At 33.7% G+C, this 22,590-nt stretch overlaps 1 protein-coding gene across 1 annotated transcript; it reads right to left on the bottom strand.

Annotated features, from left to right (window-relative positions):
* Positions 1–19,058: 19,058 nt before the first annotated feature.
* On the bottom strand, positions 19,059–21,920 carry LOC120074118 (GDSL esterase/lipase At5g03610-like). The gene is made up of 5 exons (XM_039027136.1): positions 21,762–21,920; positions 21,366–21,575; positions 20,975–21,249; positions 20,581–20,887; positions 19,059–19,410 (listed from the first exon to the last, which is right to left on the bottom strand). The coding sequence occupies exons 1-5, from the start codon at positions 21,814–21,816 to the stop codon at positions 19,199–19,201; spliced, it is 1,059 nt and encodes a 352-aa protein (XP_038883064.1). The 5' UTR covers positions 21,817–21,920; the 3' UTR covers positions 19,059–19,198.
* Positions 21,921–22,590: the final 670 nt, after the last annotated feature.

Here is a 22,590-nt window from a genome sequence, read left to right on the forward strand (position 1 = left end):
TGTATTCATACTTTATCGAATGACAAACACTCTAAATATTTTTAATTTTTTTTTTTACTGTACATGCAGTTAAAATTGGGATGAAAAAGAAAAAAGAGTTTATCTTAAGATGTACTCAAGTATTATTCTGAGAATAAACTTACCATATGTGCCACCAAAACGTATTATATAATTTGAAAAAGATTCCATTCGTGTCAATTTAGTACTTGACTTTCAAATTTTCATCTAATATATTCATGATAAATTTGAAATTTTGAAAAATTAGGGTTTGTTTGGTAGAGAATCTGAAAACATAAATTTGAAAATAATTGTTCAATTGAAGTAGAGTTGTATTTTATGTTTTCAGATATGTGCTTGGTAGCAAATTTAGAATCTGGATTCGAATTCAAATAATTGTTTAAAAGTGCGATTGATATTATATTTATAAATCATAACACTTGTTGTAATTACCCACTAAATATTAGTTGACAATAAACTATTATTAATTTATTTATGGGCTTAATAATTATTATTTTGTAATATTATATAATTTATAATATATTACACAATATATATTTAACTTTTCAAAAAATGATTGTACCTCTAAGCGTTTTTATCTTTATCTACTATAATTCAGTACTTTAAAATTCAAAATTCATACTCTAAATATAATGCAAATATAAATATATTGTTTTCAGAATTTGTACTATTTGAATCACAGAATTCGAAAACAGTTTTCAAAAATAAAATTCAAATTCTGCCAAACATATATTTGATAAATTATTTGAAAACATAAAACAGAATGTGATCCTCTAAACCAAACCCTAATTGATCTATTGTATATAAATTTAAATATTGTATCTAATAAAACTTCAGACTTTTAGTTGTATTTACTAAATCTATTAACTTTAAGAAATATCAAAATGTATGGACTAAATTTATAATTTCGGAAAATTCTTAAACTATATAAATACAAATTACCTCTAAATTTGTAATCTTACCAATGTAATTATTTTTATTATTATAACAGTGAAGATTTTTAATTATGTGAGACATCCTGGTTTTTTTTTTCCCAGTATAATGTTACTTTCTAGAGAGGAAGAAGAGCTATCACCAAAAAAAAAAAGATGTGTTGGCTTCTTGCTAGGACGTCCTAATTGATTGGGTTCGTCTTGCCCAAGATTTTTTTTTTCTTTCTCAAGGGCACATTTTTTATGGAGAAAAGTCTGGATAATATGTAGCAGAGGCAGATAGAAGATTTCTGCCATTACCGTCAATTGGTTTTATTGACGTCCTAATTGTTGGGACTTGAGACTTGGACCCCCCTCTCCCTCATCTGTCTATTTTTCTTGTCACTTCTTTTCAATTGGTTTTATTGGAAATGTATTGTTATTTATTGATTTTCTTTTTCTTCTCTCTTTTTAAATATATATCAAGTTTGAAACTATATATATTATATATATTAATTTAATTCTATAAGTTAAGGGTCGTCCAAGGTAAGCTCAAACCTAAAAAGTACCACCGTATCGAAAAAAGAGCATAGAGGAATGTGTGCATCTCAATAGGAAAATGTTAGTGCCTTGAGGTTTAGGATTGACTAGTCGAGTCAATAACCATATACCAATTAAAAAATAAATGAGTCAAGGTCAGATTGACACCTTGCAACCTCAATCATCAGAAACGTCCTCAACACCACCTATACCGTCACATGCAACTGTAGACTAGTATATGATAGATTTATAAATAGCTTCATTTAGCCAACTCCACTGGGGAAGGTAAGTACTCTCAAAAGAAGAGTGTCGATCTTAAATCTTTTAATGTTTAGCTAAATTATTCACTTCTTGTACTAACTTAAGCATCATAGTGCAATAGGTTCGACACCATACTAACGTGAGGATATCTCTTATGCAGGTCAGTTGGAGAAAGACTGAGATCAGACTAAAGAAAAGTGGATCGAAAGTTAATGCCATTTGACTCCCACTAGACAAAATCAAGGCGAACGATAATCATAACTTCTGTTGAACAGATTAAAATCAATCAAGAAAACATATTTCAAATTTTCACACATTATTCTTGGTTTTTGTCAAGATATCCACCTGTTTTTTGGGATTGGATAAGTTTCTTCCTCGAGAAGGTAAATTTCCCGTCTTGCAGTTTGAATTAAGATATGTGTGTTGCTTTGTCGGTCCTTATATAATGGTCCGATGCTTAGTTTGTCGAATATCATCTCTACCTGGACCTTTGATCATAAAGGCATGGTTTATAAAAAATAAATCATATTGGTATAGAATTTTGGAATCTACCTCTCGATCCATCCATTTTTGTTTCATATGATAATATTTATAATTATAACAAAGAAGAAAAAGCCAAGCATTTTGAAGGTCCCTATAATAACTATAATTTAGATCTAGACACTAGGTTACAAGGTTATACTTCCCTCAAAAATCATATATGACCCAGATTTATGCTTTTTTATAAGTAAAGTGGGTTTAGAATAGCTCCTATGGAAGTGTTTGAGGCTCACCAATTTAGCTCTAAAGCATTCGGGACGTGTGTTAAAAAAAAGGGGTAAGAATTATTCTAACTCACCATTTACTATAATAGCACTATTAACATTTTAGTGGAAGATTTATTTTAACCCACGATTTACTATAATATCACTATTTACATTTTAGTCGCTTAAATAACCATTTTTCTCTCCGTTCTAAGTTTTCAATGACTCCACTTGTCGGTGACGAACTTCAATGACCACTTTTAATGACCAATTTCGACAATCACCTCCAATAACCAACTCTGATAATTACTCTACTGACCAATTCTCGCAAGGTTGCCTTCGACGTCTAATGCGGTGACGACCACCTTCCGATGACTACCTTCGACGTTCAACTCCATTGATCACCTCTGACGATAGTTCATAGTGTTTAATAGTCTTCTTTTATAGTAATTTGATATTAATAAAAACACTTTTAAGTATAGTAAACCAAACAAACTTGTGTATGTAAACACTTTTTGAGAAAATAATGTAACCCAAATATATAAGTGTATTTATTTTAAAACATTTTTATAAAATTTGTTTAAATGAAAATGATCTTTTAGAAAATATTTTTTCTAGTCAATCCAAAAATGTCCTAAAATATATATATTTTTCATAGTTTTAATCAAAGTTTAAAACAAACAAAATTGTGTATATATAGGAAATAACCATTCATAAAATTGAACTAAGGTAGGAAATTTCTCCCCGAGAATCTTTCACAATGATTTCACTACAAGAATTTTTATCTGTTTCGATGTTTTTTTTTCCGATACATTAATTTTTGTCGACATAAACTGGTTTTTCCCGATGTAATTTTAATTCGTCGACCAAAATGAAGCAAGACCGAAATTTTTTTACTTATTTATGACGACACAACTAGACACTTATCCCGACGCACAACGCATCGGCAAAAGTTTTAAAAAAATTTACTTTTCCTTTTCCCCAATTTTTCTTTTCCCCCGTTTTTCCTTCCCATTTTTCCTAATCCCCCCCCCCCTCCTCCCCTTTCCTTTCCACTCCACTTTTTCACCATTTTCCTCCCACTCCTTCCGTCCCCCATTCACTTTTTTCTTTGCAAGCTTGGAGGTCCGGTGGCTGCTCTTCCGACATCGGCACGCACGTTACTCCAACTCCGACAGTGCACGTTGTAAGTTACCTATTTGTGTTAACACAATGCTTTTTTTTATTTGTATTAAACATTGACTTTTCTTGAAAAAACAAGTTAAATGGTAGGTTATTATAGTGTGTCATTGACTAAAATAAGATCTAATTGAAACTTCTAAATGGTACATTAGGTCATTTCCAACCAAGTTTTTCTCATCTTGTTTCAACATTCGGTTGTTTTTTCCACAAAATAAAAACTTGCAATGCTATTAGAAAAAGAAACAAAAAAAAGAGAGCTAGTGAGAGTGTTCTCGCTACTACACACATAGCGATCAGTCTTCTACACAATATTATGAGGCAATAGCGTCATTCTCTCTCACTCACCACTCAGTATGTAGTCGATGTATCACGAACACGTCTCGCTCCACACACTGCACTCTCACTCTGTTGGGCTGTCTACTGAAAGTATCGCATAGATAACACAATTGCGTCGTCGTGAAGACACGTAGATGTATATTATCTACTATCGCGTGATCACAGAGTGCACATATCATGACGAGACACTAATGTGTTACAATTTCACCTGGAGTCACACAGTACACCACATACACGAACATAGTATGACCTGTGAGCCGAGACTAAAACTCCTTGAGATCCAGCACACGCTAAATCAGAGACGTCCACGTGACTAGTGACTATCGAGAGCGTGTGGAGAATATGATAATCAACAAGATATCGTATATATATATGAAATACCATCTATATCACACCACACACGACCTGACGATACTACACTACGCACACACATTATAGGTGAGAAGCAGCACGATGCTAGACACACATCTAGGATTACTACACGTGTAGCCCTATGTTATCGTACAATTAATGGTAAGCTTGCACCCTCATACAGATAAAAACCCGTAGCTGTGGAATCTTCACGCACTATCGCACCTAGAGGCCGTCAGACTGAGACTTACGTCGTGAGTGTGAATAGTTCAACGCTCATAAATCCACGGCTTGCACAGAGACTGTGATTAGATAACAGAGCTTTACTATTAGAGCTTTTAAGTAGTTTTTGAAGTCAAAGTGACTTAGATTGAACTTGTTGAATGCCTTGAAATCGTTTGTGTGCTTCAAACAACCAAGTAGGGGTCCGCTGCGCCGATCAGCGAGCCGGGGTCCAGGGGCGGCGCGCCCTTGGTGGAAGGCTTGAGTTGGCTAGAAAGGTTTGGGTAGAAGCAGTAAATACATCATGTTATCTAATCAATCGTGGACCTCACACAGCTATTGATGTTAAAACACCTTACAAGGTGTGGTTCTGGTATAGCTGCAGATATCTTTATTAAAAGTTTTTGGTTATAGCTATGTACTATCATGTTAATGAGGGTAAAATTAGAACCGAGAGCTAAAAAGGTATATTTGTGGGTTTTGGGAGGAGTTAAGGGATAAAAAGTTTGGTTCACTCTGATAATATAGAGTCATACTTAGTAGGACTGTGATATTTGATGAAAATTCCATGGTTAACTCAACTGTAAAGCCTTTTGTGACGTCTACTGATGTGGGAGAAAGTAGTAGTGTTGATAAGCAGGTGGAGATGCAATTCACTTCAGCTGTGAATGAATTACAACATCAAGGTGGAGAAGATCAACACGTTACTATAGAAATTGATGTGCAACTAGAAATTAATGTGCTTAGAACATCAGATGTTGATTTGCCTGAGAATTCTAGATCACGAGTAGATCAACCGAGCATAGCTCATGATAGAGCTAGAGGAGTTGGTGTTAGACCTCCTGTGAGGTATGGTTTTAAAGATATGGTTACTTTTGTGTTGCAGGTTGTTGAAGAGGTGGATCCTAATGAGCCATCCATTTATAGAGAAGCCATGTCATGTGGTGAGTCTGCTAAATGGCTTGCTGCTATGGGGGATGAGATGGAATCTCTTGACAAAAATCAGACATGGGAATTAGTTAAATGACCTAAGGAGAGAAAAATTATCACTTGTAAATGGGTCCTCAAGAAAAAGGAGGGAATATCACCTTCAGAGGGCATTAAATATAAAGCTCGAGTTGTTGTTAGAGGGTTCACACAAAAAGAAGGAGTTGATTATAACGAGATCTTCTCACCAGTAGTCAGACATACTTCTATCAGGGTGTTACTAGCTATAGTATCACATCAGAATTTGGAACTTGAACAACTAGATGTGAAGATAGCTTTCTTACATGGAGAGTTGGAGGAAGAGATTTATATGACCCAACCAGATGGGTTCCAGTGTCCAGGTAAAGAAAATTATGTTTGCAAGTTGAAGAAATCTTTGTATCGGTTAAAGTAGTCTCAAAGGCAGTGGTATAAACGATTTGACAGCTATATGATTGGACTTGGCTATAACAGGAGTCCGTGTAATTGTTGTGTATATCACAACAAAACTGATGATGGTTCAATGATTTATCTACTTTTATATGTAGATGATATGCTCATAGCTGTAAAGTCTAAGTCTGATATTCTGAAATTGAAGAATCTTCTCAGTGCTGAGTTTGATATGAAGGATTTGGGTGCTGCTCAGAAAATTCTGGGTATGGAGATTTATAGGGACAGAGATAAGAATAAGCTCTTCTTGTCGTAGAAAGGATATATTAAGAAAATATTGTCCAGGTTTGGTATGTCATCAGCTAAGCCTATAGATACTTCTAGTATTGTAAATGCTCGGTTGTCATATGTGCTTTTACCACAGTCTAAAGTTGAGAAGGAGTACATGTCTCGGGTTCCTTATGCTAGTGCAGTGGGAAGTTTGATGTATGCTATATTCTGTACTAGGCCTGATCTTGCCCAAGCTGTTAGTGTTGTCAGCAGGTTCATGGGTCAACCTGAGAAGAAGCATTGGCAAGCCATTAAAAGGATTTTTGTTACCTTAGAGGCTGTCTCTTATACACATCTAGATGTGTATAAGAGACAGCTCCCACTCCTTCCGTCCCCCCATTCACTTTTTTCTTTGCAAGCTTGGAGGTCCGGTGGCTGCTCTTCCGACATCGGCACCGCACGTTACTCCAACTCCGACAGTTGCACGTTGTAAGTTTACCTATTGTGTTAACACAATGCTTTTTTTTTATTGATTAACATTGACTTTTCTTGAAAAAACAAGTTAAATGGTAGGTATTATAGTGTCATTGACTAAAATAAAGATCTAATTGAAACTTCTAAATGGTACATTAGGTCATTTCCAACAATTTTTTCTCATCTTTTTCAAATGTTTTTTTTTTCAAATGATTAAAATGAATGCATTAGAAAAGAAATGAAAAAAAAAGAACACCCTTTTTTACATTATATTAGTGAGTTTTAACTAAAGGTTATAACTGTAGTTGAATATACTCTTTTTTCTCTATCTTACTTGTATTTGTTGCATCAATTTTAAACACTATCTTGTAATTGTTGTTTTTCTACTAATAGTTGAAAAAAATGGGGTGAAAAGATTTGAACGACATGGATGATGATTAGAATTTTGACATTCCATTATTATGTGATTTATGTTGATGGAAAAAATAGAAAGTAAATTTATAAAGTTAGAGAGAGAAACTCAATTACTTATTTAACTGAATGTAAAAGGGCGTGTTTTGGAACTTAATTTGTTTATAGATTGTGGCTAGAGGGACTCCACGAGCATTTGTGAATTCAAAAAGCTTGTAAAAAAATATCGTATATAAAAAACATGTCAAAAACTATTCTTGTGGACATAGAGTTACAAGATGAATTTCAATTGTTATCTAGATTTTTTGGGTAATATGTTTGTTATTCATACATTTTGGGAACTTTTTAAGTTTCTTTAAGTGTCAAAGTATCATTTGACTACTTTTTAAGAGTTTATTAGTTTGGCTTTGAGAGTGAAAGTGTCTCTTAGATACTATTTAGGAGCTTTTAAGTTAGTTTTGAGAGTCAAAGTGACTTAGATGAACTGTTGAAATGCCTTGAAATCTGTTTGTTGGTGCTTCAAACAACCAAGTAGGGGGGTCTCGCTGCCCGATCAGCGAGCCGGGGTCCAGGGGCGGCGCGCCCTGNCTGCTAAAGCAACAGGGGCTGTGGGCGTCGTTGACAGGTAAGTCAAAGAAGGCTGCTGTGGATGACGAAGAGTGGCAGACTCTTAAGGAGAAGGTTCATTCAACGATCATGCTATATTTGGCTGATGACTTCATCATCATGGTCGCAGATGAAGAAACTACCGCTGGTCTTTGGTTGAAGTTGTAAAATCTTTACATGACGAAATCTTTAACCAAGAAGTTGTTTATGAAGAAACGTTTGTATCATCTACGTATGTAGGAAGGTACATCTCTACGAGACCATCTTGATCAATTAAATAAAATTTATTAGATCTACGTAATGTAGAGGTTAAGGTTGATGATGAGGATGCTGCCCTAATTCTGTTGACATCTTTGCCGCCATCATATGAGACTTCTGTTGACTCGTATATTGGTGGGAAAGAAACTCTTACCTTAGAAGATATAAAGTCTACGTTGCTTACGAGAGAAGACCGTCAGAATGCAGGAAGTTCAGTTACAGAAAATCAGGCATCTGGGTTAGCTGCTACAGGGAGCAAGGGACATAGGAATTCTGGTAGGCAGAAGTCGAACAAGAATAAAAGGTCTTCGAAGTCAAAGGGTTCTAGGTCAGATGATATTTGTAACTACTGTAAAGAAAAGGAGCATTGGAAAACTGAATGTCTTCAGATAAAAAGGAATCAGGAAAATAAGGAAAATAGTGACAAAAGGGAAGCATCCGCCTCTGTTGCACAAGTTGAGATTGATTCTGAAGAAGTCGAGATCGATTCTGAAAGAGATCTAGCATTAGTTGTGAATGAACATTCGCATTCTGATGATGTGTGGGTTCTTGATTCTGGGCATCTTATCATATGTGCCCAAATAGAGTGGTTCTCAACCGATCAGCAAATAGATGGAGAAAATGTTAGCATGGCTAATGGTGCTGTGTGCAAGATAGTTGAAATCAGCTCAGTCAAGATACGAACACATAATGGTGCCTTCTACACTTTAAAAGAGGTTAGGCATGTTCCACTAATGAAGAAGAGTTTGATATCCTTTAGTGTACTCGATAACAAGGGTTACAGTTTTGAAGGTAAAGGTGGAGCAATGTATGTTTATAAGGGTTCTGAGGTAGTTCTGAAAGGCATAAAGCGTGGAACACTGTATTTTCTATTAGGTTCCACAATAATAGGTTATGCTATTGTTGCATCGTCGGTCGTTCACAAGGATGATATGACTAAGTTATGGCATATGAGACTTGGTCATATGAGTGAAAAAGGGATGCAAATTCTATCAAAAAAAGATCTTCTTTGTGGGCATAAGGTATAGAATTTTGAATTTTGTGAACATTGTGTATTTGGGAAGCTTCATCACAGCAAGTTTCCAAGAGGTGATCATCGTACAAAAGGGACACTTGATTATATTCATTTAGACTGTTGGGGACCTTCCAAAATTGAATCTATTGGAGGTAGTAGGTATTTTTTTTGTCTATAATTGATGATTACTCAAGAATGACTTGGGTTTTTATGATGAAACATAAAAGTGAAGCCTTCAAGAATTTCAAGCAGTGGAAGATATTAATTGAAAATCAAACTGGGAAGAAGATCAAAAGGCTGCGAACTGATAATGGTCTAGAATTCTGTGGATCCGAATTTAATGAGTTCTATAAAGCTGAGGGGATTGTTTGCCATCACACTATTAGGAATACTCCACAGAAAAATGGGGTTGCAGAACGTATGAATCAGACGTTGTTGGAGAGAGCAAGATGCATGCTCTCTAATGCAGGGTTGGCTAAAAGGTTTTGGGCAGAAGCAGTAAATACATCATGTTATCTGATCAATCGTGGACCTCACACAGCTATTGATTGTAAAACACCTTACGAGGTGTGTTCTGGTAAGCTTGCAGATTATTCTTTATTAAAAAAAATTTGGTTGTACTGTCTACTATCATGTTAATGAGGGTAAATTAGAACTGAGAGCTAAAAAGGGTATATTTGTGGGTTTTGGGGATGGAGTTAAGGGATATAGAGTTTGGTCACCTTCTGAGAATAGAGTCATACTTAGTAGGACTGTGATATTTGATGAAAATTCCATGGTTAACTCAACTGTAAAGCCTTTTGTGACGTCTATTGATGTGGGAGAAAGTAGTAGTGTTTATAAGTAGGTGGATATGCAATTCACTTCGACTATGAATGCATTACAACATCAAGGTGGAGAAGATCAATACATTACTATAGAAACTGATGTGCAATCAGAAATTAATATGCTTAGAACGTCAGAAGTTGATTTGCCTGAGAATTCTAAATCACGAGTAGATCAACCGAGCATAGCTCGTGATAAAGCTAGAGGGGTTGGTGTTAGACCTCCTGTGAGGTATGGTTTTCAAGATATGGTTACTTTTGCGTTACAGGTTGCCGAAGAGGTGGATCCTTATGAGCCATCCACCTATAGAGAAGTTGTGTCATGTGGTGAGTCTGCTAAATGACTTGCTGCTATGGGGGATGAGATGGAATCTCTTGACAAAAATTAGACTTGGGAATTAGTTAAATGACCTAAGGAGAGAAAAATTGTCATTTGTAAATGGATCTTCAAGAAAAAGGAGGGAATATCACCTTCAGAGGGCATTAAATATAAAGCTCGAGTTGTTGCTAGAGGGTTCACACAAAGGGAAGGAGTTGATTATAATGAGATATTCTCACCAGTAGTCAGACAAACTTCTAACAGGGTGTTACTAGCTATAGTAGCACATCAGAATTTGGAACTTGAACAACTAGATGTGAAGACAGCTTTCTTACATGGAGAGTTGGAGGAAGAGATTTATATGACCCAACGAGATGAGTTCCAGTGTCCAGGTAAAGAAGCTTATGTTTGCAAGTTGAAGAAATCTTTGTATGGGTTAAAGCAATCTTTATATGTAGATGATATGCTCATAGTTGCAAAATCCAAGTCTGATATTCTGAAATTGAAGAATCTTCTCAGTGCTGAGTTTGATATGAAGGATTTGGGTGCCGCTAAGAAAATTTTAGGTATGGAGATTTAGGGACAAAGATAAGAATAAGCTCTTTTTGTCGCATAAAGGATATATTCAGAAAATAATTTCTAGGTTTGGTATGTCATCAGCTAAGCCTATAGATACTTCTAGTGCTGTAAATGCTCGATTGTCATCTGTGCTTTTACCACAGTCTAAAGTTGAGAAGGAGTACATGTCTCGAGTTCCTTATGCTAGTGTAGTGGGAAGTTTGATGTATGCTATGTTCTGTACTAGGCCTGATCTTGCCCATGTTGTTAGTGTTGTTAGTAGGTTCATGGGTCAACCTGGGAAGGAGCATTGACAAGCCGTTAAAAGGATTTTTTGTTACCTTAGAGGTACATCTGATGTTGGTCTTGTTTATGGAAATTGCACAGGGTGTTTGGTGACCGGTTATTCTGATTCTGACTATGCTGGAGATGTTGATAGTAGGAGGTCTATGACTTGCTATGTGTTCACTCTGGGTGGTTCCGTTGTTAGTTGGAAGGAAACCTTACAGCCTACAGTTACTTTGTCTACTATTGAAGTAGAGTACATGGCCTTGACAGAAGCTGCTAAAGAGGGAATATGACCGAGGGGGTTAGTTGGTGATCTTGGTTTGCATCATGACCAAGCTATTGTATATTGTGATAGTTTGAGTGCAATATGCCTAACCAAGGATCAAGTTCATCATGAGAGAACTATGCACATAGATGTAAGATATTACTTCTTAAGAGGTGAGCAGAGAGTTAAAGTGATGAAAATTGGTACTGTTGATAACCCTGCTGATATGTTCACCAAACCGGTTCCACAAGGCAAGTTCCAACATTGTTTGGACTTGCTGAATGTTTTGAATTGTTAGTGGTGCCCTTTGTGGGACACTTTGTGGCATGAGGGAGAAGTCTGGGTACGTTTGGCGATATTGATTTATGTTGCATTTGGTACATCTGTTATCTGGGTGAGAATTCAAGTCAAGGTAGAGATTTGTTGAAATTTCTTGAATCTGTTTGTTGATGCTTCGAACAACCAAGTATGGACGCTTTGAACAACCAATTTCTAAAAACATTCTCTCTAATAATATTGTTCTCCCTCTGCCCGTGGACGTAACTAACACACTGTTAGTGAACCACGTATACCTGTGTGTCGATCTTCTCTATCTCTATGGTTCTTTTTGTGTTCTTTAATTGTCGATTTCGTAACATGAACTTTTGAAGTTTTTTTGAGAGTCAAAGTGTCACTTAGACAAATTTTAGGAGCTTTTTAGTTTTAGCTGGAGAGTGGAAGTGACACTTGAAAATATTTTAGTTTGTGTTTGAGAATCAAAGTGGAACTTAGCCATTTCTAGATAATTTTAAGAGTGAAAGTGTTTTTTAAACATTCCTTAGAAGTTTTTTTTTTAAAATTAGTTTTGAGAATTAAAGTGACTTTTAGAAACTTTTTAGGTTTTTTTTAGAGTCATAGTTTCACTTCGGTAGTAATAAATTTTAAATTTGTGTATAAAAAAAGAAGAGGAATAAAAAAAGTAGAAAATGTCTAAACTTCAACCATTGTTGTGGGTCAAAATCCTTTCTACAAGTGCAAAATGAATTAATATGATGCAAATTCGTTGTTGTTTTATTCATTATCTCATTATGTCTGACTTGTAATTTTTTTTTATTGAACTATAGACAACAAAAAATGGTGAAGATGTCGGCTTAGTGATATTGTTTCACTAAAGTCACTTCTCAAAGAAGGATGGGTGGGTAAGCGAAGTCACCAAAGATGTATATGTACGTTGTATTATATTATTAAATTTATGTTAAATATGTGTGTTTTAGTGGATTTAGGAACCTGTTACATTGTTATGTGACTATCTTGCAGCTATGGTAGCCAATATAGATACTTTCATTTCAACATTCTCTACGTTTTTGGTGTGTTTAATTAAGGCAAGTTTGTGGTTCTGTAGAAATATTTTTTTTTCTTTTGCTACTTTGTAGGTTTCAAGAGAAAAAATCTTTTAGCTTATCTAGGAGGGGGGATTCACAATGTGGGGAGGGGTTCTGAGACTTTTTAAGAATTTTCTTTTAGCTTATTTATAGCTTTCGAGAGATGAACTATATACTTTTAGGACATTGAATTACTTATTTAGTCTCAAAAGTTATATAAGTAGATTTACGACATGTTCGTAGCATAATAAAATAGTTGTTTGTAGTGTTTACGATGGGTTTGTAGCTAGTTTAGGCTTCTAGGACATTTTGAATGATGATTTTAGTCTTGAAAGAAATTTAGGTGGATTTAGAAGACAGGGGGTTCACGACATGGGAAGGGTTCTGACACTTTTTAGGAACTTTCTTGGCTTATTTATAGCTTTCGAGAGATGAGTTATATATTTTTAGGAGTATTGAATTACTTATTTAGTCTGAAAAGTTATATAAGTGGATTTACGACATGTTCATAGCATAGTAAAATGGTTGTTTGTAGTGTTTACGACACATTTGTAGCATAGTTTAGGATTCTAGGACATTTTGAATGACGATTTTAGACTTGAAAGAAATTTAGGTGGATTTAGGGGAGAGAGATTCACGTCGACACTTTCTATACATTTGTTGCTACTTTATAGGTTTAAATGACATTTAGGTGGAATTAGTACACGTTCATAGCTTGAGAATGGGGATGTATATGTTGTAATTGTGTTTTAGATTATTTTGAAGCCTAATCGTGCACTTTAAAGGAACTTTGTTCTTGGGTTATTTGTAAGGATTCGATAGTTGTGGAGGTTTAAAGGGCGCTTACATATTTATTTAAGTGGATTTACAACATGCTTGTAGCGTGGGGGAGGGGTTCATGTTTTAATTATAACCATTTTAATCACTTTTTAGATAGTAAAATGGTTGTTTGTGGTGTCCTTGTTTTAATTATGAACATTTACGACTTGTTTGTAGCTTGAGAGGGGGATCATTCCCCATAACCATTTTAAACATTTTGTTTAAGTTTTTGTGTGATTGTTAAGATCTTTTTATGCATTTTTCTTTGTTGATTTTAAGAAATCTTTCCTAATATTTGTTTTTCCTATTTCAGGTAGTTCATGTAGATTCTTAAAGATCATTTTTTGGAGATTGCAAGAAGATTTTGAGATGATTACTTAGTTTGATTTAGTATCTCACTTATTTGGGTTTAGGGTATTTTAGCTTAGAGAATATTAAACTTTTTTTCTATAGGGGATTTATAAGAAACTATAAAAGTTCAAATTTAATTGCATATACAATATTTTTTATAGAATTTTATAGCTTGTGTATTGAATACTAGGCTTATTTTTTATATATATAAGCTTACTTTTGTTATATTCTCCAATTCATTTGTTTGAATATTAATTTTTGTTTGTACATGACTAGGTATTCAGGAAATAAAAATTTGGTAATTTGTTTGTTACAAAAAAAATATAAAATTATAAACAACTTATGTCGATGAAAATAGTTTTCGTCAGAGACACTTGAATCATGAAACTTATATAATTATGTAAATTTCACTATCAAAGCTAGGTTTCGATCCTAGGACCTGTGGGTTATGGGCCCACCACGCTTCCGTTGCGCCACTCTGATTTGTGATGAAGTTATGATATCTCTAAAAAAAGGTAGTAAGAATAAAAATATATATTAGACACATTTTTAAAAAAGCTAGATATTGGAAAATTAAAAGCATCTTATTAAAAGTACACTAAGACCTAATAAAGTCTTTTTTTTTTTTTAGAAAATGAGTACGAGAGGTAGATGGAATCAGTAGATGCACCCAGACATCTCAACTAGGTTGACACATCTTTAGCACCCTTATCATACCTCCAAAAACCAAAATCATATTATATATAAAAAGCAGCAATATAAAAAGGATGCCGAGATGGAGAAGAACTCAAAAGTTAAGATTTAATGAAGTCTGTAAACTATATGGCAGACCCAAAACTTACCCAATTAATGTTCATATAAACTTTCCATGAAAACTCCCAATAATATTCCAAACACACCGAGTTCGATAATGCTTTCCCTTTAAACAAATATAAGAATGGTTTACACCACAAATTCTTCTTACGACATGTGGCGAGTAATTTTAACAACAAGTATAAAAATAGTCTATTGAAGAGTTTGGTATATAGTGTATGATCAAAATTTCAAGTTCGGAAGTTTAATGACTGTATGGCCAAACTTAAAAAAGAAAACCCTAATTGCTTACGATATTTTGCTTCCATAGATCCTAAGCAGTGGACATAGTCACATGATGGTGGTCATCGTTATGGATGGCTAACCACGAATGTGGCCGAAAATACAAATGTTGTTCTGAAAGGAGCTAGAAAGCTACCCATCACTGCACTAGTCCAAGCAACATTCAATCGAAGTATTTCTTATTTCACTGCTCGTCGTGTAGAAATAGAGACTGTTCTTGAATTGGGAGAGTGTTTCACAAGGTAAATTATTCAATCTTAGTTACCCACGTTTTTATACTGATTGTAGAGGTATTCTATGTAATTGTTGTATATGTTATAGGTATGCAGTAAAGAAAATAACTCGTTGGGAACAACGTGCAACTAAACATTCTGTCAACATATTTGACCATCGAACAGGGTTGTATGACGTCACCACCTCAATCAACCCAATAACACTAAAGGGTGAAAATACACACCGAATAAAATTAAGTGAAAGAACATGCACATGCAATAAGTGGCAGAGTTTTGGACTGTTCTCACGCTATGGCTGCGTGTAAGACCATTAGGGTAGACTACTTTTACTACATTGAAGACTATTACAAAATTCTCACTTATATGGAATGTTATTCACCCCAGTTCGAGCCATCTCCGATAAAAAATGTTGGCCTGATCCTAACTTCCCCACTATTGGTGGATTTTGATGTGTCGGGACTTACAGTTGGGGCACTGGATGTCTTGCATGGTTGTATAGGCAACTATGCAAGGGTATAGTTATAGATGGAAAAGATATTGCAGGCCCACTTTTATTGCTACAAATTTGGGCATGGGATTGATTTCCTCTTATAGCACCTCGACGACTCCATAGATACGAGAACAACTTAGGTGACAGACCATTAGTAGTAAGGTAAGCATATTTACCTCATTATTGTTGTGTTCATTATGAAATACTAATAACTAAAATTCAACTTCTTTATGAAATGACAATTATTCTGTAATTAGAGCATCGACACATGTTCTAGTACAATATAGGCACATATTCGATACACATATGCCTAACCAGGTAATATTTTATTCATTCATATATCATATATTCAAAATGTTTCAATCTTCTAGTTAATTCATTTTTTGACACATATGCATGTAGATTATTTAGGAGCCATATAATCATCTTATCCAACTATTGCTACCATACTGTCTCGATGGTAATGAGATATGGACATTCAGTTGTCCACTCATATGCTTCTTCATTGTGGAGTGGCATCACCCAAATCGTGTGATGCGTTAATTTGGGATGTTGCAATAAATTCCTCAACCTTGCAACACAAACGCTCGACTTCATTCACATGATCTAAGGGGTAGGCATGAACAAGACTGGATTGCATATTTGCCTCCCCAAATTTCAATCTGGGAAAATCGACAGAGTTTGGTTGTTAATGGACCTCCTATTAACAACAGTGTAGGTACCGAGCCTGGATATATTGAATGGTATTCTACTGTGAGCAGGCAGTACATAACTAAAGCAAGAGCATCCTATCACTTGTTGGTATGAGTTTATTGTTTACTAGGATTTTTTTATTTTATTTCTTCATTGCACACCAAAATAAATTTTAAAGTCCTTAACTTGTTATTCAGTTCTTTTTGAGGCCGAGCTCCCAAATTTTCCATTATCTGCTTAAAGAGCCTTGTGTAGACTCATCTCGATATATCGAGTGCGATGTTTCGATGATGATGTTCCAATGGAAGAACAAGATGATCCAGCAAGACATGAGGATATTCCTATTCGACCTAATGTTCGAAATGAATATCCAACTCGATCATTTTACATATACTTCCATGATGTCCTCTCCCTCAACATTTGAAAATTTTCCAACAACCCTCAATACACTAACATGGAAGAAGGACAAACTTCACATGTCCACCCAAATGTCCATGACCAGTATGTGACATATCGACAACGTAGTGAGGGTATACACTTTACAAAGGAAAATCAACCATCAAGTGTAAGAGGGCATGAAGATCGTGGATACTATGTCACTCAACATGATCGATCTAGGCATAATAGAGGATCTTCTTCTAGTCATGAATAAAGAACATTGTACATATGACTAAATTTATTAATGAAATTCAATTACGAAAATGCACTTGCAGTCTACAACACATTCTAAAGAACCTTGACTATTATTTACAATAGTTGAAAGTTAATATCTATATTTTTGCATAAGTTTCTAACAACTTTAAACAAAAACAATAATTTGAAATTAAAAATTAATATTGAGTATATCAAATCAACCATAGAAATTTCTTAATCTCAAAATAACATTATTGTTTATACTGTTAAAACATTAGTAATATTACTATCAAAATAAAAAATGAGATTAGTGAGATAGTTGATTTTAGATAACTATGATATAGAATTAAACAAATGAAATATTATTAACTGTAAAAAAACATAAGTAATGAAAGAGTTGGATTTCGGGTTGTTAAAAGAATGAAAAAAATAAAAACAAAAATATTTTATTATTTTTTTTAGGGATGCGTCTCTTGAAGAGACGCGTTTTTTTTTAATGAATGCATCTCTTCAAGAGACATATTCAGTGCAGGAAAAATAAATAAATAAAAGATTGTCGAGTGCACCTATGTGTCGGATGGAGACAAAAAAAATCCTCCTTTTCCTTAAATAAGTTTCAAACTCCCATTTTTTCTAATTAACTTTCAAAACCCCCTACAAATCTAAATAACCCTAAAGAAAAAAGGCAAGCATTTTGAAGGTCCCTATAATAACTATAATATTGATCTAGACACTAGGTTACAAGGTTATATCTTCCCCCAAAATCATATATGACCCAGATTTATGCTTTTTTAAAAGTAAAGTGGGTTTAGAATAGCTCCTATTGAAGTGTTTGAGGCTCACCAATTTAGCTTTAAAGCATTCGGGATATGTGTTAAAAAAGGGGGTAAGAATTATTTTAACTCACCATTTACTATAATAGCACTATTTACATTTTAGTGGAAGATTTATTTTAACCCACGATTTACTCTAATAGCACTATTTACATTTGAGTCGCTTAAATAACCATTTTCTCCCTGTTCAAAGTTTTCAATGACTCCACTCGTCAATGACCAACTTCAATGACCACCTTCAATAACCAATTTCAATAATCACGTCCAACAACTAACTCTAATAATTACTCTAATGACCAATTCTCGCAAGGTTGCCTTCGACGTCTAATGTCGGTGACGACCACTTCCAGTAACTACCTTCGACGGCCAACTCCAATGATCATCTCTGACGACAGTTCATAGTGTTTAATAGTCTTCTTTTATAGCAAATTGATATTAATAAAAACACTTTTAAGTATAGCAAACCAAACAAACTTATGTATGCAAACACTTTTGAGAAAATGTAACTCAAATATACAAGTATATTTATTTTAAACCATTTTTATGAACTTTGTTTAAATGAAAATAATCTTTTAGAAAATATTTTTTCTAGTCAATCCAAACATGTCCTAAAATATATATATTTTTCATATGTCACATCAATGTTTAAAACAAACAAAACTGTGTATATATATTATTTTTTTAATGATAACACATATAATTATTTTTTTAATTATGTATCTAAGTTGACAATGGTGATGACTTATACTTGACAAATATCACTCCTAGTTCTAAGATGCTTCTTAGCAAAGTTGTAGAAATTGACCTCCAAATGATAAAAATTGAATCATGAAACTTATATAATTGTAAAGTACACTACCAAAGCTTGGTTTCGATCTTAGGACCCATGGATTATGGGCCCACCATGCTTTCGCTGCGCCACTCTGATTTACAATAAAGTTACGATACCTCTAAAAAAAGTAGTAAGAATAAAAATATAATTAGCACATTTTTTAAAAAGCTAGATATTGGAAAATTAAAAGCATCTTATTAAAAGTACATTAAGACTTAATAAAGTCCTTTTTTTTTAGAAAACGGGTACGAGAGGCAAATGGAATCAGTGGATGCACCCAGACATCTCAACTAGATTGACACATCTTTAGCACCCTTATCATACCTCCAAAAACCAAAATCATATTATATATAAAAAGGAAAAGTATAAAAAGGATGCCGAGATGGTGAAGAACTCAAAAGTTAAGACTTAATAAAGTCTTTAAACTATATGGAAGACCCAAAACTTACCTAATTAATACTCATATAAAGTTTCCATGAAAAATTCCAATAATATTCCAAACACACCGAGTTCGATAATGCTCTCCCTTTAAAGAGAAGCTTTATTATTATATTGATAGAGATAATACTACAATTCATTGACCCACTTAATTAAAACCATACATAATAACGCATAGAACATATAGAATATAGATGGATGCACTATTAGATTTAGAAATGTTGTTTCATAGTGGATATCAAGATGGAAAGGGCAGCAATCCATCCTTGTTGTGTAGGGTGCACTGCATCCCAAAAGAAGGCTGAATTAGGATCATCGCATAATACATATTTCTTGTTGCCATGTTCATCAACACTTCCACAATCATATTCAGGGTTTATCCCAATACAACATGGCTGCAATGGGGTTGCGAATGTTATGTTCTCTGCACGTATAAAACCAGAAATATTAAAATTTAGAGTTGATAGGTAACCATTCTTGTTTCTCGTTTGATGTGTCATGATTTTTTTAAAACAAAAGAGTTAATTACGTTGGTAATCTTTTCTGGTTTTTTTTTTTTGATTTTTATTTTTTAGAAATGTTAATAAAATTAATATTTTGTTTGATAACTATGTTTTGGTTTTGGAAATTGCGTACTTATTTGTTTCGATTTCTTTATTATGATTTTGCCATCTTTATTAAAAAAAATCAACTTTCAAAATTTATTTGTTTTTCTAATTTTTAAAACGTCGCTTGATCTTTTTATTTTTTTAAAGAAAAAGTTACTTCATTGGTAGATACATACAAAAGAGGAGCTAAAAGAAAGCTGTTGATTTTGAAGCAATAGATGAAGTAACATATTTGAATAGTAGATAGTAAAATAAAGAAACTCTGGGTGGAAACAGACTAGCAATGTTTATAATATTAATTTTCAAAAATTAACTTAATTATCAAATAATACCTAATTAAAGTTCTCGTCTCTTGTTCCTACTTTCTTCCTTTCCTCTTCTTTTCTTTTTTTTTTTTGTTTTTCTTTTTTACAAAAGTATTATTTGATCATTCTTGACTCATAAAAATGAAATAAACAAATATTCAATAATAAATAGCTAACACAAAAGATTTGAATATTTATTTTAACGTTTTGAGTTTTAGGTATTACTTTTAAATTCGTAATTAAAATTTTAAGAGAAAAAAAAAGAAAAAAAATGTTATTTTGTTTTACTTTACTTAAAAACAAAAAATGAAAAAAAGAAAGGGGCAATTGCAACTTTAATAAAAAAATAAATTGAAAAAATTGGGTGTGTGGTTTTGCTTTTTTGCAAACATGGAAAAAAAAAACTTCCGTTTAAAATTTTGATTGCTATCAGATATCTATATGATTGTTATGTGGCTGTTATGTGATTGATATCTGATTTGTATGTGATTGTTATGTGATTACCACACCTGTAATAACAAAAAAGTTGAAGTCATGATTTGGTTTCTTAAAATGTATTTGTCATATAATGTAATTTTGTTTAAAAAAAAAAAAAGTAAAAAAAAAAAAAGAATAACATGATCATACTGGACGTAATTAAGGTATGAAAGAGTGAGCGAAAATAATAGAGTTTTTGTTTACCTTGAGGGACGCCTTTGTTTTGGATTATAGATGAAAATGCACTATGGAGATTAAGAACAAAGAAAGGAGAATCATTTGTTTCCTTGTTCAACTTGTCCACAGCTTGTTGTAACAAAAAGTTGTGGAAATCCACCAATGCACTAATAGTTGAATTGCATTCCTTGAAGTCAGAAACGACTGTGATTTCTGGCACACATTGCAATGGCCCTAATGCTGTTATACTTATTTTCTTCACTCCAAAGCTATGAATCCTTTTCAAATTCACCCTTATTTGCTTTACAACTTTCTCAATCAGCGGAATGAAACCCTAAAACCACATCATTGATCATGAAATTAAATTTGATAAAATAATTATTACTATTATCTCAAAAGTCCATGATTCAGAGGAAGTTACTTGAATGGAGCCATTTGTAGATAGGTAATAAGAATAGTCATTGCCAGAAACAGAGACAAGGGCAAAAGAGGAGCTAATTTGGTTTGGGGTAAATGTGGAGTCAGCAATAAGGTTTTGTAGGAAGTCAATTTGAGTGGTCATTGTTGGCAAATCATAGCCAGTTTTAAATACACCAGTTCCACCATAAGCAAAGTTGACACCATATTTTGCCCCTTCTATTCCAATCTTTTCCAAATGTCTATATGGGATTGGAGATTTCAGCCCTATAAATCTTGCTGCATTGATTCAAGTCCAAATTATTATTATTGCATGATGATTTCAAATTGAAGTTAAGTCTAAACCATGATAACCATATTAAAATTTAATAATATTGAGGGATGACTATATCTACCCGCAAAATCTGTCAAAACACGACCATTGGAGAAACGTCCATCAGGTTTGCCAGGAAAGGTAATTCCATATGGATACTTGGGATAATTTGAATCCGAGGGACTGATGTTGCCCGTGTCAACATATGAATCTCCGAAGACGAAGAGCTTGCTCGGTTGAAAATGGTGGTGGAGATGATGGTGGTGAAGGTGATGACCAGCAAACCCTTTCTCTGAAAAAATATATATATATGTCTATCTCCGATCAACAAAAATTCAAAAAAAATATATTTTTTTTAACAAGAAACTAAATGATGAAAAGATCAGTCGGTGCATTCTACATATCAAACCAACAAATTAAAAAGATAATAACAATTAATTATCTGAAGCAGAAAAAAAACCCATGACATAGTCTCCACCTGAGAGAAGGGAGAGAATGAAGAAAAATGGGATGAAGAGCTTTATTGACTCCATTGTATTGTTTAGAAAGAAAGCCACAAGTTTGGTCTTATCCTTCAATTCATGCTCAAACTAGTTCAATAATGGCATTATATATAGCAAGGGGATGTTTTGGATCAAAGGTTTCCGTTGATTAATTGAACGTGTTGAAATATAAGTGTTTAAACTTTCAAAATTCTCTGTCCAGCTAATAATCTTGAATTTTATCTGATATTTGGTTGATTTTAAACTTTCAATTTTACGATCTATTATACCTTTATTTTTTAATTTAGAACACCTTACTTATTAAATTTCACGATATATTAAACATTTATTAAAATTTGAAAACGATAGAGATTAGCATAATATGAAACATCATTTTAAAGAAGATATTGGAGAGATTTTGTTGGTTGTAGTAAGAGATGGGGAGTCAAATGAAACACACAAATATCAGAAAGCAAGTTTCACATTTTGTGAGAGAAGAGATGAGAAAGGGTTTTGTGTAACAAAACGACTGATTTGTTAGGTTGATTTTATGTGTCACGGGGATCCGTATCCATGTCCATTTCGATGCTTCCAAGACATATACACAACGCAACGCAATGGTATTGGCCGTGTTTTGTGTTTTGTTTTTGTGTTTGTGGCTACAAATTAATACGACCGTTAACTATATCTTACCAAGCATATGGTTCGGCCAGTAAATTTTATTCCAGGTAATTTTTCGTGTCCATTGCTACCTCATTCTTTATTTTTACCCATGTTTTTAACTGTCATCTTTCAATCTCTAATTTCTTGCTGATAACAAACCTC

This window comes from Benincasa hispida, chromosome 3 (assembly GCF_009727055.1).
Source record: "Benincasa hispida cultivar B227 chromosome 3, ASM972705v1, whole genome shotgun sequence".
In the NCBI taxonomy this organism is placed as follows: Eukaryota; Viridiplantae; Streptophyta; class Magnoliopsida; order Cucurbitales; family Cucurbitaceae; genus Benincasa; species Benincasa hispida.

Excerpts from the sequence above, each read along its gene's own strand:
- LOC120074118 (XM_039027136.1), bottom strand. The coding sequence starts at position 21,816 with ATGGAGTCAATAAAGCTCTTCATCCCATTTTTCTTCATTCTCTCCCTT. Across the intron at positions 21,576-21,761 it reads CATTCTCTCCCTTCTCTCAG|AGAAAGGGTTTGCTGGTCAT; the intron begins GTGGAGACTATG and ends ATATTTTTTCAG. Across the intron at positions 19,411-20,580 it reads AAACAAAGGCGTCCCTCAAG|AGAACATAACATTCGCAACC; the intron begins GTAAACAAAAAC and ends TTATACGTGCAG.